Source organism: Xenopus laevis, chromosome 5L (genome assembly GCF_017654675.1).
Source record: "Xenopus laevis strain J_2021 chromosome 5L, Xenopus_laevis_v10.1, whole genome shotgun sequence".
Lineage (NCBI taxonomy): Eukaryota > Metazoa > Chordata > Amphibia > Anura > Pipidae > Xenopus > Xenopus laevis.
This window is the reverse complement of record NC_054379.1, coordinates 35,453,533-35,470,758: the sequence shown is the minus strand read 5'-3', so window position 1 is coordinate 35,470,758 and position 17,226 is coordinate 35,453,533. Positions and strand designations below refer to the sequence as shown.

The following is a 17,226-nucleotide window of genomic DNA, read 5'->3' as shown; positions in this document are numbered from 1 at the left end:
ATCAGTAATACATTTTGTGCTGGACAAAACATCTCAAAATCATTTGTATACATTTTTTTAAATTCTTTTCCCATTTCTCTCTCTTGTTAACAGGGCTGTGCTTCTTGGAAGTGGTTCTTCCCATTCCATTATGCTCCTTTTGCCTCTGACTTTGAAAACATCTCATGTCTTTTCTCAGAGTTCGAAAGGGGCACAAAACCGGTAAGTGACCAGTGACTACTCTACTCTTAATTTTAAACTTAGCCTGCTAATTTTGCCTGATCTAAATCCTCTTTTTTCCTATACAGTTGCACTATAAAATTAATGATATACACGCATAATCAATGACTTTTTCTCAAAGGGAACTTGATTTTGCTGGCCCTTATATACATGAGAAAGTCAAAATAAGTTTGCCTCCTAGCAGCAGTACTGGTTGAAAAGTGGCAAGTGTTTAAGCTGGTTTGACCCTTTGTTTAATGTTGCTTCTACTGCTAAAATGTAGTTTGGTACTGAAGAAATGATTGATACTTTTTAAATATTGCTGCATTTGTGAAATATACATTTTTCTTTTCAGTTTAAACCACTTGAACAGCTCATGGGAGTGTTTCCAGCAGCCAGTGGAAACTTTCTACCAGAGTCATGGAGAAGCCTTATGAGTGATCCTGTAAGAATTTTCTACTCTATATTTCAATGTTTAATGTGTTGCTCTCAGGCTCGGATTTATAAACGGGGCGCCCCTAGGCCTATCCAGGCCTAGTTGCTCTTTAAAGTCCATGACTTTTGCATAATGAAAGTAAATCATGTAGGTAGCTTTCCAAGATACAATCATGAAAAATGTCGGTGGTTTAAAAGTTATTTGTAAATGTAAATTGTGTTGAAAGTAATATATGCATGTCTGTTTATATTCTATGCACTGCTGACTCAAGGGTGAGGGTTGTGTGTCTCAGGTGGGGGGTTATGAGTTAAAACTAGTGGAAGGGGGTATTTTTCCATTTTTACCATTACATTTTAATGTATATTGGCCGTTTATATTTTTCATTATGCAAAAAACATGGTTAGAGATTCCCTTTAAGGTTGCATTGAGTTCTATCAGAGCTATCCAGACTGCCAGATAATTTTGTCTTGGAGTACCCGGACAGCCCAGTTAGGTTATTTTTCCCAGCTCATGCTAAGGGAGAAGAGATCATTTATTTTGGTACTCGGGGGGACTATACAGGGACAGTTAATAAAACCTTAGCTTCTGTGTTTTCCTGTGTCAGTTGTTTTTACCACATTAGAATTGTTGGATAGTTAAAGGGTGGTTCACCTTTAAGTTTAATTCTGATCAACTTTTCAATTGGCCTTCATTTTTTATTTTGTATAGTTTTTGAATTATTTGCCTTCTTCTTCTGACTCTTTCCAGCTTTCAAATGGGGGTCGGGGACCCCATCTAAAAAAACAGGCTCCACATTATGGTTATTAGTACTTTTTATTACTATTATTTCTGTTTAGACCCTCTCCTATTCATATTCCAATCACTTATTCAAATCTGTGCATGGTTGCTAGGGTAACTTGGACATTAGCAACCAGATTGCTGAAATTGCAAACTCCAGAGCTGCTGAACAAAAAGCTAAATAACTCAAAAACCACAAATAATAAAGAATGATAACCAATTGCAAATTGTCTCAGAATATCTTTCTCTACATCATACTTAAAGTTAACTCAAAGGTGAACAACCCCTTTAACAATAATTCTTTATACTAAACTGGAGGTTAATAATGGAATGTGGCAATTAAGCTTGGTAGTTAATTTATGGACTTTCCTGTGCTTTGCATCCTGTTTAAAGTAACTTTACCTGTTAGAGCATTTGGTGAGCATTTGGTATGCATTGAAATATTACTGTATCACTCGTATAACTAAAGTATACTGCGGATACTGTTGTATATGAATTAACTAATGTAAAGCCGTGGAGGCTGCCAGCCAAGCTTCAGTTGAGTACAACCTACTTTTCAAAGCAGCAAACGGATAAGCTCTGTACAATACAATGGTTTTTGTATCCAAAGCAATACCGACACGTTCCTATAAAAATCATAGTAACGTGTCCATATCTAGGAGCTGCTGCACGACCCCCCCCCCCAGCTCCTAGCTATGGACATGTTCCTATGATTTTTATAGGAACGGGTCGGTATCACTTTAAGTGCTGATATATCAGTCAGATTAGCATTCATGGGTCTCTTCATACATATCGGATACATACCTTTTCTGATAAATATGATTGCTGCCAATAATAATTTTATTTGTAGGTGCTGGACAGTTCGATGAATTGGGCTTGTGATTTTGACTTTGTTGATTTTGCCAGTTGTTTTAAAGGGCCATAATATTCCTTTGTCTCACAATAAATTATGTTTTAGCTAAACAAGGCAAACTGGGATTTTGAAGCTGCTCCAAGTTTGGTAAAGATAAAATTACAAGTACACTGATAATCCCACAGAATAATGCAAGGGAAGGGGCTGTATACTTAAAGGAACAGTAACATCAAAAAATGCAATTGTTTTAAAGTAATACAAATATAATGCAGTGTTGCCCTGCACTGGTAAAACTGGTGTTTGCTTCAGAAACACTACTATTGTTTATATAAATAAGATCATGTGTAGCAATGGGGACAGCCATTCAAAGGAGAAAAGGCTCAGGTTACATAGCAGATAAGCTCGGTAGAACATAATTTTATCTGTTATCCACTATTTAACGTGTGCCATATAGACTTTTTTCAATTTGCTACTCAGCAGCTTGTTTGTTTGAACTATAGAAGTGTTTTTGACGCAAACTTTTTACCAGTGCAGGGCAACAGTACATGATTTTTTCATTACTTTAAAACACTTTTTTTTATTTTTTGGTGATCTTTAAACACAAGCCATATTCACCAAACTCGTGTTGAGCCAATTGGCATACTGTCCCTGTAATTAGGATATATGTAAGATTTTTGTTATGTCTTGCACATTCTATTTCCCTGGTCCTTACAAGCTTGTTAAAATGGTCCACTGAGAAGCTCTCTGTATAAACAATACCCTCCCTACCCCCTGCAGCCTATGTTAGGCTTTTAGTAAATGAGCCAGTCCTTACACAGGGCTTCTCAGCAGAACGTGACTCGGTCTTCTGTTTCAGATTTTGCCCTAACAATTAACGAACGCACTTATATTTAAAAAAAAAAAAAAAAAATTTAACAAACCATGTGTTCAGCCCAAACCCTGTTCAATGAACCAAGTTTAGAAAAAGTGTATACTGCTCCTTTTAAAAGGGTTGTTCACCTTTTACGTTATCTTTTAGCATGTTACATCTATTTCTAAGCAACTTTTCAATTGATCTTCTTTTTTATACTTTTTGAATTATTTGCTGCCTTTTCACTCTTTCTGGCTTTCAATTGGGGGTGACTGACCCCATCTAAAAAACAAATGCTGTGTAAGGCTACACATGTATTATTGCTACTTTTTATTACTGATCTTTCTATTCAAGCATCTCCTATTCATATTCCAGTCTCTTATTCCATCAATGCATGGTTAGTATGGTAATTTGAACCCGGAATATCTCTCTACATCATACTAAAAGTTTATTTAAGCTGAACAACCCCTTTATTCAAGTATTTGCCTTTTAAACATGTCATTAACGGTTCAGTTACATTAACAAGTATGCCACTGTTTACTTTGCTTTTCATTTAATTTATGAATGCAGGAATCCAGCATAATTGATTTTTATCCAGATGATTTTGCGATTGATTTAAATGGAAAGAAGTTTGCTTGGCAAGGTAATTAAGAAATATAATTTGTCTAATGTTAATTTTTTAATTTCTTGGGCATTTTTTTTTGTAGAATCGGTTATCCTTGCTAAAATGTCTAAAGTAAATGTCTGTATATTTAAATGCTATATGTTTGTATGTTATGTGTAATGGGTCTTCCAGGCTGGCCTTTAGAAAGCACCAGCTTGAGAAATGACACTTGCAAGTTTATTAGGAGGGGGTCTTATCAAGGATTCTATTTCAGTTAAATGCCCCTCTCTTTATATCTGCATTGTACTGTTTATTAAGCTGGTGGCATTTGTATCGATGGAGCACTGGATTTGTGACAACAAAAACACCTCATTAGTATTGTTGGATAGGAATAATTTTTGCTGTAAAATGGAGCTAAATAGTGGCAATTAAGCCTGGAGGGGTGTTGGCTAATTCATGTTCTATTAATTAGTCTCAGAGCAATGTAATTTAGTTTTTAATGCTTGCTAAGTGAATGGTTCTTTCTGGTACTGGTATGGGATCCGTTATCCAGAAATCTCGGAAGGCCATCTCCATATATCCAAACTTGCAAGACAGCTGGTTTAAATCTTGTTAGATCTCATCAGTGCACCATTTTGGAACATGGCTCACCCTAACCAGGTTCAGTTTTCTATTTTGCTACTCTCCAAGTTCTAGCCCCTCAGAATCCATTTTCCGATAACTTGCATGATGAGATATTAACAAGATCGAAACAGGCTGTCTGCAAGTTTGTATATATGCTTCTCAACCATTAAGCTGCATCTGTGCTAAAAAAAAGCGGTTCTGAATGCAGAGTTGGCCAGAGACATAAAGGAGTGACTTGCATGTCTCCGCCCATGGGAGAAATAAAACTGGGAGAATTAAAACTCATTTTTGGTATTTAGGCAGTGCTGTGTGTATGGCACGAGACAAGTAATTAATTACCTTCTGATTTGAGAAGGCTTCACTTTGCATGTAATTGCTTGTGAATGGCCTTTTTGGCTCCTTTTAGCCCATTCCACCCTAACCAGGTTTGGTTTTCTATGTAAGTAACGGTATATAGAAACTTAATTCTGACGTGATTATTATAGAGAAAAAACAAATCACTAATTAAAATAGACAGTACTTTGTAGTTGATGTTAAAGGATTGTGCTTGTTAGCTGCTATGTTTGGCAACGCCATTTCTGGTCCCTGGCTCCCTGATGCCAAACTCCAAACAGTGAAAGTGTGCACTAGGTGCTGGCTTCCAGTGCACTTGTTCCTGAATGGCGGTTGGCACCATTTGTACATAGCCATCAAGTTGCACACATATTTTGTAACAATTCGTAAATGAGAAAAAGATACATTTTCAAAATCAGTAACTTTAATGGGATACTGTCATGGGAAAATGTTTTTTTTTTTTTTTTTTCAAACCGCATCAGTTAATAGTGTTGCTCCATACAGAATTCTCCACTGAAATTAGTTACTCAAAAGAGCAGTGATTTTTTTCTGTTTCATTTTGAAATCTGACATGGGGCTAGACATATCTGTTTCCCAGTTGCCCCAAGTCATGTGACTTGTGCTCTGATAAACTTTAGTCACTCTTTTTACTGCTGTACAACAAAAGAACAATGGGAAGGTAACCAGATAATCGCTCCCTTACACAAGATAACAGCTGCCTGGTAGATCTAAGAACAGCACTCAATAGTAAAAATCCAAGTCCAACTACGTCACATTCAGTTACATTATGAGTAGGAGAAACAGCCTATCAGAAAGCAGTTCCATAGTGCAGTACTGGCTCTTTCTGAAAGCACATGACCAAAATGACTTGAGATGGCTGCCTACACACCAATACAACAAAAAAATAGTTACTGGTTCAGGAATGAAATTTTATATGGTAGAGTAAATTATTTACAGTGTAACTTGAAAATAAAACTACATCATTAAAATCATGACAGAATCCCTTTAATGTTTACATCTCTATATTCATATGTATTTTATTGCATTAGGACCGTTTCACCATAGCTTCTGAAATTGCTATTTTTCCCCCAAGCTCTGCTCTCATTTCCTTTTTCACTTGCTTGGTTAATTGATTGTTTCCTTTCCCCTTCAGGTGTTGCTCTGTTGCCATTTGTTGATGAGCGCCGTCTGAGAGCTGCTTTGGAAGAGGTTTACCCTGACCTCTCTCCTGATGAAAGTAAAATGATGATATTTGTCCTTGTTGTCTGTGTAATCACTTAGGTTTTTAGCATTAGTGTACTTGTCGTTCATGCTCTGCTTGGCTGCAAATGAACACCATATAATGGATGGCTGCTATTGATTGCCTTTAAACAATTTTGTAACCTTTTGCTTCGTAGATGATTTAATTGAAGTAAATTGAATGATCCTTGATGCAAAAATGGAGCTTTGGCAACTGCAAAGTAGAATAGAACAACCTTGCGTTAAAACTTGTTAATTAAACTCTCATTTGCAGGTTTCTTGTATGACTTGAATGATCTGTTTTCACAAGAAAGCCTTTTTACTAGTTTATTAAAACAGGAAGACAAAACAATTACAAATAGTGGGGATGTTAGTAGTGTAATTAAGTTGTTAAATTGCTTTATAAAAGCAGAAATTATATGCCTGAGTGATCTAGGTTGCATTCAATTCATTAATTAATGAACTTGTGTTAAGCAACACTTTTCAGCTGCATGTAAATGTTTTTCTGCCCTTTCTATTAGTGAGAAGAAATAGTCTCGGTGGGGATAATATATTTGTTGGAGAAAGCCATCCCTTAAATGACTTCATACATGAACTTTACAAGACAAATGTTACAGAGGTACGTACCATCTAAGCCATTGACCTACAACATCTGTCATTTCTTCTTTATAGCTGTATCTGTCCATAATATACTAGCTTCTGACACATTTCATGAAAATGTAGGGACTGTCAAACAGTGACTTTTTTACTTGGGTAGCTCTTGGTTACACTGGCAGTCTCGATACCCAACAGATTTAATTTCATCAATGAGAGAGGTTGTTTGTCTATGGCACCTTATTCTTTTTATGGATTTGAGCATGTGTAATTGTCAAATATAGGTATATAGGGAGATCTATAGATGTATATAGAGATACGAATAGATATATAGAGAGAGAGATATATAGGGGCAGATTCCTTAAAGGGCGAAGTGACTAACGCTATTGAAAATTCACCAGCATGGCGTCATTTCGGAACTTCGCCGATTTCCTAATGGGCGCAGGCATCACTTCGCTAGTGAAGGAGATGGATGCTAAGGGCAGGCACTGGCGGATGGATGTAACTCCGCAAATTTGCCAAGATGTGGATTTTACTGAACGTTACCTAATTTGCCAGACTTGCCTTTGCCAGCTCAGACCAGGTGAAGTGCAATGGAGTGCATAGGACTTCCTCATTTAGTGCTAAATTTTTCTAAGTCACAAAATACGCTGGCGTCTTTTCCTTTATTCTGAGTGATAGCCTTTCAAGGTCCGTAAAAATTTCTTTGGGCAACCGGGTTCCCACCTCCATTTTCTAACATAAACATGGAACATAAACTATACACTGGGCTAATGTGTAGGGCATTATAACAACTCTATTTTATTTATTAAAGGAGAAGGAAAGCTATGGAGGCATTTTATTGCCAATAGATTAGCTGCAATAGTGCAAGCTAGAATGCTATATTTATTCTGTAGAATGTTTTACCATACCTGAGTAAAAAGCTCTAGAAACTCTCTGTTTGGTTAGGATAGGAGCTGCAGTATTAACATGGTGTGACATCACTTCCTGCCTGAGTCTCTCCCTGCTCCGGGCTCAGATTACAGCAGAGAAGGGAGGGGGTGGGGGAAGAGGAGCAAACTGAGCATGCTCTTACCCAGGGCAATGAGGTTTAAGTTGAAGGCAGGAAGTCTGATACAGAAGCCCATGTGTACACAATAGAAGGAAAGAAATGCTGTTTTTATTTTGACAGGGGACTCAGAGCAGCACTACTTTGGGGGTTTACTGGTATATTTAGATGGACCTTTCTGATAAGGCTTACTTAGTTTTAACCTTTCCTTCTCCTTTAAGCTTCCCTGGACTTGTGTAATGTATTTGCTGCAACATATACGTCCATGTAACTTTATGATTTCCCGCCATATGCAAATTAGGCAACGGTAGCGTATCTTCGCTTTGATTGCTGACGTAACCCTAGCGAAAATTCGTCAGTGTTCGGTGCCCTGGACGCAACGTCGCTCGTTAGTGAATTGGTGTTGTCCTATTGAATTTACGCCTGGCGAAGTGTTGCGATGCCTGTGAAGCAGTCGCTGACCAATTTTCGCGGGTTAGGGTATTTGCCCCCATAGAGAGATGGATATACAGTTTTGCATCCCCTGACTTTTAAGTTTTCCCTCAATTTACATTGCTCTTTTGTGGCCCCACCTATATATTATGCATAATACATTTCCCTGATTTAAAATTTTCCTGGATTTTACACCAGGTCTTGTCTCCTGAAAAACGTAAAATGGGGTTCTGTATAGAGAGAGATGTATAGATTTATAGCCATACAGTAATTAAGAGATATAGATATTTATTTATAGAGATACAGATTTATAAAGATTTAGATATAGATTTATAGAGATATAGTAATGTTTGTTTAATGTGTGTCACTTTGTTACAGATTATTTCCATTATTGGACCTCTCTGTTGGCTTTTTATTTTACTGGGGGGCCCCTGGGGCTGCAGTTTCACGTTTAACTCAATATTGCCCAGAACAAAACACTTAAACATATGCTCTGGCTTGCTGCATGTAGATTTTTTAATTCTCTTTCAGCAAGCCTTGTTTCCTACTATGTTTTGCTAACCGCTAATCTGTTATTGCAGCCTACTGATATACCACCTGAATTGTGCCATGGGATCCAAGGAAAGGTTTTATTAGAGGAAGAGCCTGTTCTCCCTAACACGTAAGTGACAAGACCACTTATGCTGTAAAAGGACTAGGGTTTATTTAGCAACACTGGGTGGATTTACACCTGGGCGTTAACCCATAACCAGTAAGAAATTAGCTTTGTTCAGTTAATTCAGTTCAATTAACTGGATAGATGAGGAAATGGAGCTGGTGTCTTTGCATGGTAGATAATGGTTTTATAGGGAAAAGTTAACTGCAGTGCATGTTGTGTGTGAAGGAAACGGAATATAGAAAAGTGATAAAATGATTCACAAATAATTGCTATCAAAGCTGTGGGAAACAGAAACATATGCTGCTTAGCATTCGTATCATTCTAGGCACTTAGTAGTACACCAGCCCAATGGGAATAATAGTGTTTCATCTTTCTGGCCCAAAAGTAATTTTTTAGCTATTCCTGCCATGGACCTTGCTGTATAAAGAGAGCAAGAATTGCGTATACAATCACTTTCTGTGTCTTACTTTCAAACACATTTGTTTATGATAATTATAAGATTGTGATCCAGTTTAAGCAGTTCTTATGTTGACTTCAGGGTAACAATACACAGTTATATGATGACTGTATATTTTTATTATTAAATGAAATCTGTCTAGAAGAATAGTGAGCTAGTCCAAAAGATAGCATCATTAGACGGCTTGCAAAAGTGATGTATACAAACAGAAATTACACTGCTGGAAGCTCCAACCCTGCAATTGGTAATGTGCTTTTATTTTACTATCCTACATACTTGATTTTTCTCTTTGCCCTTTCAGGATTATTAAGTCTCCAGTCCCTTTGTTACGAGATCTGACTCAGAATTTTGCTATAAGGTAAGACTTTTTTTTTTTTTTTTACTTGACTTGCTTATGCTGCTGGTACATTTTAAAGTAGCACGTTCCAGTAATTTTTTTAGTCATGCTTGCATCCATGGACCCATCCATATGCATGTTCTGACACATAGCAGCCTTATATAATGAGAACTACTCACATCAGACATTATGCAATTATAGATTTATATACCTGCACCCCATACAAGACTAAAGGTGATGATCTTTGACAACATACTGTACATAGACGCACATATCTTTCTGTGGACGCATTGAAAAAAAATCATGGCGATATTTAAATAACCAGTTAACAGCAGAAAATGAATATTTCCTACCTGTTGGATAAATGCTCCCTTAGTCTGTCACATTTCCAAGCACTTTGAATAATTTATTTAATCTGCAGTTGTTTGGATTCATGTTGTATGTCATACTCTCCCATGTAGGTATTTTCTGTTCACTGAATAATTCATAAGTGAGGGTTTTGTCAAGCAAGAGCTAACCTTTGCCTGCTGACAGAGCATTAAAATAGACACCCAGACACACATCTGTATAATAAAAGTCCTTTTCAAATTAAACATGAAATCAAATTTCAATTTTTTATGAAAGCATTCATAGCTGTTGTAAGGTCATTTAAAATCTTCGCTGTCTATCAAATATTGTCTGCCTTAGGCATAGAGGCGGGGCAGACAATTACTTTCACTTTCCATTCAGCACTTCCTAGATGTCACTGCTCTCCCCACATTCCCCCGTTCTCTTTACCATTTAATTGTGTAGCCAGGGCATGGGGATGGACATCAGGTCCCCCATTCTGGTGCACAAACAAAATTTTGAGATGATGCAAGGCTTGTCTTAAGTGTCCACAAATGGCCCCTGTCTGCTTGCTATAATTATGAATTCCTAGACTGAAGGAAACAAGATTTAAATAATTTATATTGTGTAATTTAAAGTTCATTTTGCTTGACTAATGTAATAAAATAGGATTTTGAAAAATTTTTTTGGGTGACTGCTCCCCTTTAAATTAATTTGTGTATACCAATTTATTTTAGTGGACATAAGGGGAAAGTTTTTTTTTTGTTTTGTTTTTTTTCAATCGCCTTAATCACATGACCTTAAGTTACGTGATTTAAAGGGTTCAGCTTGGCTGAATTCTCTTAAAGACTCCTATTCTGCTGAATCCATGATTATGTGCATCTTTACAGTAAACCTATTTCAATATAACAACTTCTGCTTCGAAGAAAACTTATTTCGACAGACTCCTCTCCTTAAACTACTTTTATCGGCTAATGCAGCCTTTTGACCAGGAATGATCAAAATGTCTTAATGTGCCAGTCCCGCTTCCATGTTGTTCTGTGGGAAAAGTGCTGTAGGGTAATGGCACTCCAGGAGATTAGTTGCCCTCGATAAATCTTCTCTTCTGCTGGCGACTTATTTCCTTTAAATGCTTTCCTACTGGTGGTATTGAATTGCCAGTGGTAAAACATTTGCTGAGATTCATGTTTCCAAAGTCGCCCTAAGTTGCATCACAAGGGAACTTTAGATGACTTTGGAAAAATGAAGCAGCGCGTATGTTTTCCAATGGCAATTCACTTTATCGCTAGTGGGAAAGCATTTACAGGAGATGACTGTTACATAGACATTCATATAGAAATTGTGAGCGATCTGTGCGGAATTCCCTCTGTCACTGCCACTTCTGCTTTAGGCAGTGCATTACTTTTCAAACACTATGGCAAGTATAGGATAAGAGGATAACCAAAATAGAAGAGAATCCATCAACATAAAGTAACTCGCCAAGTGATGGAAGAGACCCAGGTGCACTGCCTTCAGCAAGGGGAGCAGTCACAACCAGAAATTTGTAGAGCAGGTGTGTTGTACAAGTGTAGGATAAGACCGTAAACGATTGCAGACTTCATTTCATTTTTTTTCTAGCATCAAGTTTAAAGATCCAGAGTATGAAGACGGTTACATTTTTAAGGCAGTAGTTTTACAAGGTGCAAAGTAAGTAACTACCTTATGTCTCTTTATCTAGATGGATTGTTTTCACATGATAAACCATTTTGATAAGCAAAATATATTGTCTAAACTGATTTTTTTATTTTTTTATTACCATAGAAAGCCAGCTCCCACATTAAAGCCAGGTGACTGGGAAAAGTCAAATCAAGACAGGCAGTGGAGACCACACCTTGGCTTCAATCAGAACAGAAAACAAGTTCACCTAGATTCTTCAGCCTTCCGAACTTTAGGGTATGTTGTATTTCATCTGTATTGTTAGTGATGTTTGGAATTGCTTCTAGGGGCCAGCCTGCTGGTGCTAGTTCATAGTTAAAAGCAAAATGATTTTTTATAATATTATCAAAGCTAGGAGACAGTTATGACAATGTTTTCATATATAGTTTAAAGGGGTCTATCATAAGCTTTAAAAAAACTCCCTATCTGAAATAAATTGGCTATAAAAAAAGCTTAATTTTTTTACAAAGCTTTTTTCTTTGAGCAACTTGCGCCGGAATTTACTTACAAAGGTCTGAAGTGATGTAAAATAATGGAGGCAAATCTGTCATTCTTATGGAGTAAAATAAAAAACACACCGCATCATAAATAGGCCCCTTTAGTGTTTTTTTTTTTTTTTTGGTAGTATGCGTTTCAGTGCACCTGATAACAGGCCTAACGGGGGGACCTTTGTTCTTTACCTTCATTCCTTCATTCACCATCATCATCTTTTACCTCTGTTTCTGTATAGGCCCCCATTAGATGTCTATTTAAGGTACAGGTATGGGATCCGTTATCCGGAAAGGCAGTCTCCCATAGACTTTATCCAAATTATCCAAATTTTTTAAAAATGATTTTCTTTTTCTCTGTAATAATAAAACAGTACCTTTTACTTGATTCAAACTTAAGATATTGTTAATCCTTATTGCAAGGAAAAACATCCCATTGAGTTTATTGTTTTCTAGTAGAATTAAGGTAAGAAGATCAAACCCAGCATGCATTGAAACCATAGTGGAAGTGCAATATGAAGCTCCTGTGTATCTAATTTTAAAATGTGCTATTTCCTGTTGGCATACTTTTTCCTATGGGAACGTGGCTTGGCAGTTTATAATGCAAGTTCATTGTTGTTTCTTTCTGTTACCAGCCATACCTTGCCACAGAGCAGAGGTTCCTCGAGAAGTGGTGGTCACTATAGCAATGCTCCGCCTCCTGGATCTTACAATCCTGGAAATTCCTACAGAATGCCTAACCGATCAGCTCCTCTTCCATCCCTGCTACAAAGTAAGTCTGCAAATCATCTTCTCGGCACTTGTCTTAGGACAAATCAGAGGGTTTTGTTTTTTAGATTACTATCTTAATAAATCATTTGTAATGTGCCCAAGACTATGTGCATTGAGTAGCACTGTATACAATATTTCAGAAAGTAGATGTGAATAATAAATTATCTACCTGACCTTTTTAAAACACAGCTGCTGTTGTGCATTGAAAAGTTATATGAAGTGATTAAAGGTGGCTCTGTTTATGTAGATTTGGTTGTACAGTGTGGCTGATTTCAGGCGTGTAGCTGGCCCATGTAGCTGCCCTGCAGTCTCAGGGAATTGCAATTCTTTCCAGGGTAGTAATTTATCCATTTGTACCTGATATGGGTTATATTGTTACTATTTCTTCTGGAACAAATACCACCCCAACTTCTTTTGTTTTAGTTCTCCCAATTAGCAGGACAGAGAAGCCCACAAGCATGGCAGTGCAATGTAGCCTGTCATTTACTTTGAAGGACACCATTTTCCTGGCCTATAACAACTGTTGCTGCTAATGTAAAATTCCAGGCAGGTAAACGACAGGCAGCACAAGCACTTTCAGGAGGCTTCTTCACAGCTGAAAAACAGAAGCAGAGAAGCTGCAATTCCAGATCATCTTCAACACACCTCCCACACACACTACTAAAAGTGTTGTGGCTTAAAGTATAACTAAACCCTAAAAATGAATGTGGCTAAAAATGCCATATTTTATATACTGAACTTATTGCACCAGCCTAAAGTTTCAGCTTCTCAATAGCAGCAATGATCCAGGACTTCAAACTTGTCACAGGGGGTCACCATCTTGCAACACTCACATGCTTAGTGGGCTCTGAGCAGCTGTTAAGAAGCTAAGCTTAGGGGTTGTCGCAAATTTACAAGAAGGAAATTAGGTTGGTCTGTCCTATAAGCTGATGTTATAAGGCTGATTAGCTAGTTGCTTTATGGGCTTTCTAGTTACTGTTTTCTGTGCTGCCATGTAGTAATTATCTGTATTAATTACTAATCAGCCTTATATTGTGACATTTATATTCATTATATTTATATGTCTACTATGTTGGTCCCTAAGCTCAGTAAGTGACAGCAGCACAGAGCATGTGCAGTGAATCGGCAGAAAAGATGGGGAGCTACTGGGGCATCTTTGGAGACACAGATCTTTCCTGCTAAAGGGTTGTGGTTGCCTTGGGCTGGTACAGAAGCCCAAAATAATCTAAATAATAATAAAGCCCTTTAATAATGTGCAAGTTGCATATTGATTATGAGATATTTGGCCCCTAGGGCTAAATGATCAGATTACAACAAGAGCCGGCAGAGCAAGGACTGCAGCAATGAGCCGATGTACTCCTCAATACGACGGGACAATCAATCCTGTCCATTTGGCATCTGGTCGACTTATAGCCGGATAACTATCGGGTTGGCTTGTTGGAAGGCCCCATTCGCATACCTCCCAACTGTCCCTTTTTCGGAGGGACAGTCCCTCTTTTGACAGCTCAACCCGCATACCCTCATTTGTACTGGATTTGTCCCTCTTTTCTCTGCACTGAACTGCCTGAAAAAGAAACAAAGTTTCTCACTAAATTGGCTTTTAGCAGAGAGCCCAGAACAGCTAACAGGTGCAAATGAGATACTTTGTGTTTTTGTGTCTCAAAATTGTTACAGTTTAGATAAGGAGAAATATTTTCAAACTTTCATAACCTGCCAAATTTTGTAAAACAAACATGGTAATTAGGGGGTGTGGCCACATAAAGGGGTGTGGTCAAAAAATTGCTGCACTATATGCGGAAAATTTTTTTTGTCCCTCTTTTTACTTTCAAAATGTTGGGAGGTATGCATTCATGGGGATATAATCTGTCTGAAGGGCCTAATTGCTAGCCCCCCCAGAAGCATGCAGAAAACGTGGAATTTCCTTTCCTAAAATAAGCTACATGCAACTATTAGTAAATTCAGAGGGTTACTTATAACCCACAGTAGCAGGTGATTAGTCTGCACTGAGCAGGAATTGCGCATGTGTGTAGGGTGTAGTGAGAGATTGTTTGAGAATCCCTGCTGAGGGATGAATGGCAGCTGAACCTGTTCCCAACACAATGGATTTCCAGAATGACCTTTTTTTAAGGGTTTATCCTTAATACCAACATAGTATTACTCTGCCGCTGTATTCTATGTAATAGCACCTCTCCCTTTCCTCTATTTGTTTGTCTCTGGTGTTTTCTCTGTTTACATGGTGAATATATTACTTGTTTCTTGTGTTTGTCCTATTGAGTGAGCATTTTATAAACCGCTGATTGTCTGGAATCTAAGCAGTATGACAGTGTTGTCACTTAAAGAACACATCTTTTATTGTGATTACTTTTTTATTGTAAAGCTAATGACAGGTTGCCGTAGCAATGAAGCAGCTGTATTTTTGCAAGTGATATAATATATAGTACATAATCTCTCAGCCTACTATGGAGCTGCAGTGTTTTAAAGGGATCCTGTCATGATTTTTATGATGTATTTTTTATTTCTAAATTACACTGTTTAGATTGAAAATAATTCACTCTACAATATAAAATTTAATTCTGAACCAGCAAGTGTATTTTTTTTCAAGCTGTAATATTGGTGTGTAGGCAGCCATCAAGGTCATTTTGCCTGGTCATGTGCTTTCAGAAAGAGCCAGCACTTTAGGATGGAACTGCTTTCTGGCAGGCTGTTGTTTCTCCTACTCAATGTAACTGAATGTGGGACCTGGATTTTTCTGTTGAGTGCTGTTCTTAGATTTACCAGGCAGCTGTTATCTTGTGTTAGAGAACTGCTATCTGGTTACCTTTCCATTGTTCTAATGTTAGACTGCTGGGGGAAGGGGAGGGGGTGATATCCCTCCAACTTGCAGTAAAGAGTGACTGAAGTTTATCAGAGCACAAGTCACATGACTGTAGGCAGCTGGGAAACTGACAATATGTCTAGCCCCATTTCAGATTTCAAAGCTAAATATAAAAAAATCTGTTTGCTCATTTCAGAAACCGATTTCTGTGCAGAATTCTGCTGGAGCAGCACTATTAACTGATGCATTTAAAAAAAACATTTTTTCCCTTGACAGTATCCCTTTAAGCTCACAGAACTGCATATTCCTTTTTTTTTTCTAAAGACATAATAATGGAAATTGCATTGCTCTGGCTGCTGCCCTGAATGACAACTGGATTGCAGAATAGCTGATCCTTGAAGGAAAGGCACACAAAATGGATTTTGTGCATTTATGGGAGCACTGTCTAATAAACGCACAAAAGTAACATGACTATGGAGAAGGGCAGCACGGTCAATCAAACTGCCACCTCTTTCAAGTGTCGGCTGTGGGTGTTTCCTTCTGCTGTTCCTTGATTTGACATTGATGTAGCAATTTCCAGCTGATGAATAATTGGCGATATGCTGATAACTTGAAGGAGTCAAGTACAGTGTGTCGGCACTCTGGGAACAGCCGATGTGCTTTATGCTAAGCCAAGTATCCGCTTTCTGACTTTCTCTGCACGCTGTCTGTAAACTTGTCAATTAGCTGAATCCGAAAGTGATTTTGATTAAGCCAATCAGTAAACATAAGGTCTTGTCTTTGATTGCCTTGCTGATTAGGTAAATAGTCACTCAAGTAGCTGTCTGAGCATTTAGTTTATGGCAGAGTGCATTAAAATCAAACTAGCCCCCAGCAGTATATATCGGCGGGCGCATTTATGTATCAAAATCTACCCTGAAAATAATCCGAGTGCATCTCTAGAAGGTACTTTTGAGATATGTTGCTGATTTATAATGCACAAGTGGTTCCTACTCTGAACTGTTTAGGCATGCTAAATTGAATGTTCAAGTAACCGCACCATGGTAAATTGCCTATGACTAGCCATTTAATGTGCCAAAGTAACTTATACTATGGGGCACATTTACTAAAAAGAAATGGTAAAATAAAAATTTACAGGTATCTTTTACTGGCTTTCCAAAAGTTAAGATGGGGTTTTTTTTTTTTCTATCCAAATTTTGGAATTTTTTTTACACTTTTTTTGGGGGGGGGAGTCTTTTCTTAAAGGACCAGTAACTGAAAACTTTTTTTTTTATTTGACTATAAAGGAGTCTATGGGAGATGGCCTTTCTGTAATTCAGAACTTTCTGGAAAACAGGTTTCCATATACAGGATACCTTACCTGTATTAAAAATATCTTTGTTGGATCAAGTATTTTATTGTTAAAGAGAAAAAGGAAATCATTAAAACAATAAAGTTGGATTATTTGATTATAAAGGAGTCTGTGGGAGATGGCCTTTCTGTAATTCAGAACTTTCTGGATAACTGGTGTCCAGATACAGGGTCCTTTACCTGTATTAAATCATAGTAATTTTATTGGAAAAAATAAGTTTTTTGTGGGGGGATCATTTTTGCAAGTAAGTTTCTGGGAATATTTCTGTCCCAGACCTAACATGGGAAATAAGATAAAACATTTTCTAGAACGTTAGTAATTCAGCCTTCTGGGGAAAAA

At 37.5% G+C, this 17,226-nt stretch overlaps 1 protein-coding gene across 1 annotated transcript in view; it reads left to right on the top strand.

The window, feature by feature from the left end:
• xrn2.L (5'-3' exoribonuclease 2 L homeolog) overlaps window positions 1-17,226 on the top strand; it is a 61,728-nt gene that overhangs the window by 37,526 nt on the left and 6,976 nt on the right. The window contains exons 18-27 of the mRNA XM_018262855.2: window positions 94-201; window positions 554-643; window positions 3,685-3,757; window positions 5,829-5,912; window positions 6,436-6,533; window positions 8,570-8,649; window positions 9,405-9,461; window positions 11,385-11,453; window positions 11,568-11,699; window positions 12,586-12,722. Coding sequence (XP_018118344.1) covers window positions 94-201; window positions 554-643; window positions 3,685-3,757; window positions 5,829-5,912; window positions 6,436-6,533; window positions 8,570-8,649; window positions 9,405-9,461; window positions 11,385-11,453; window positions 11,568-11,699; window positions 12,586-12,722 — 928 coding nt within the window. The remainder of the gene's footprint in view (window positions 1-93; window positions 202-553; window positions 644-3,684; window positions 3,758-5,828; window positions 5,913-6,435; window positions 6,534-8,569; window positions 8,650-9,404; window positions 9,462-11,384; window positions 11,454-11,567; window positions 11,700-12,585; window positions 12,723-17,226) is intronic.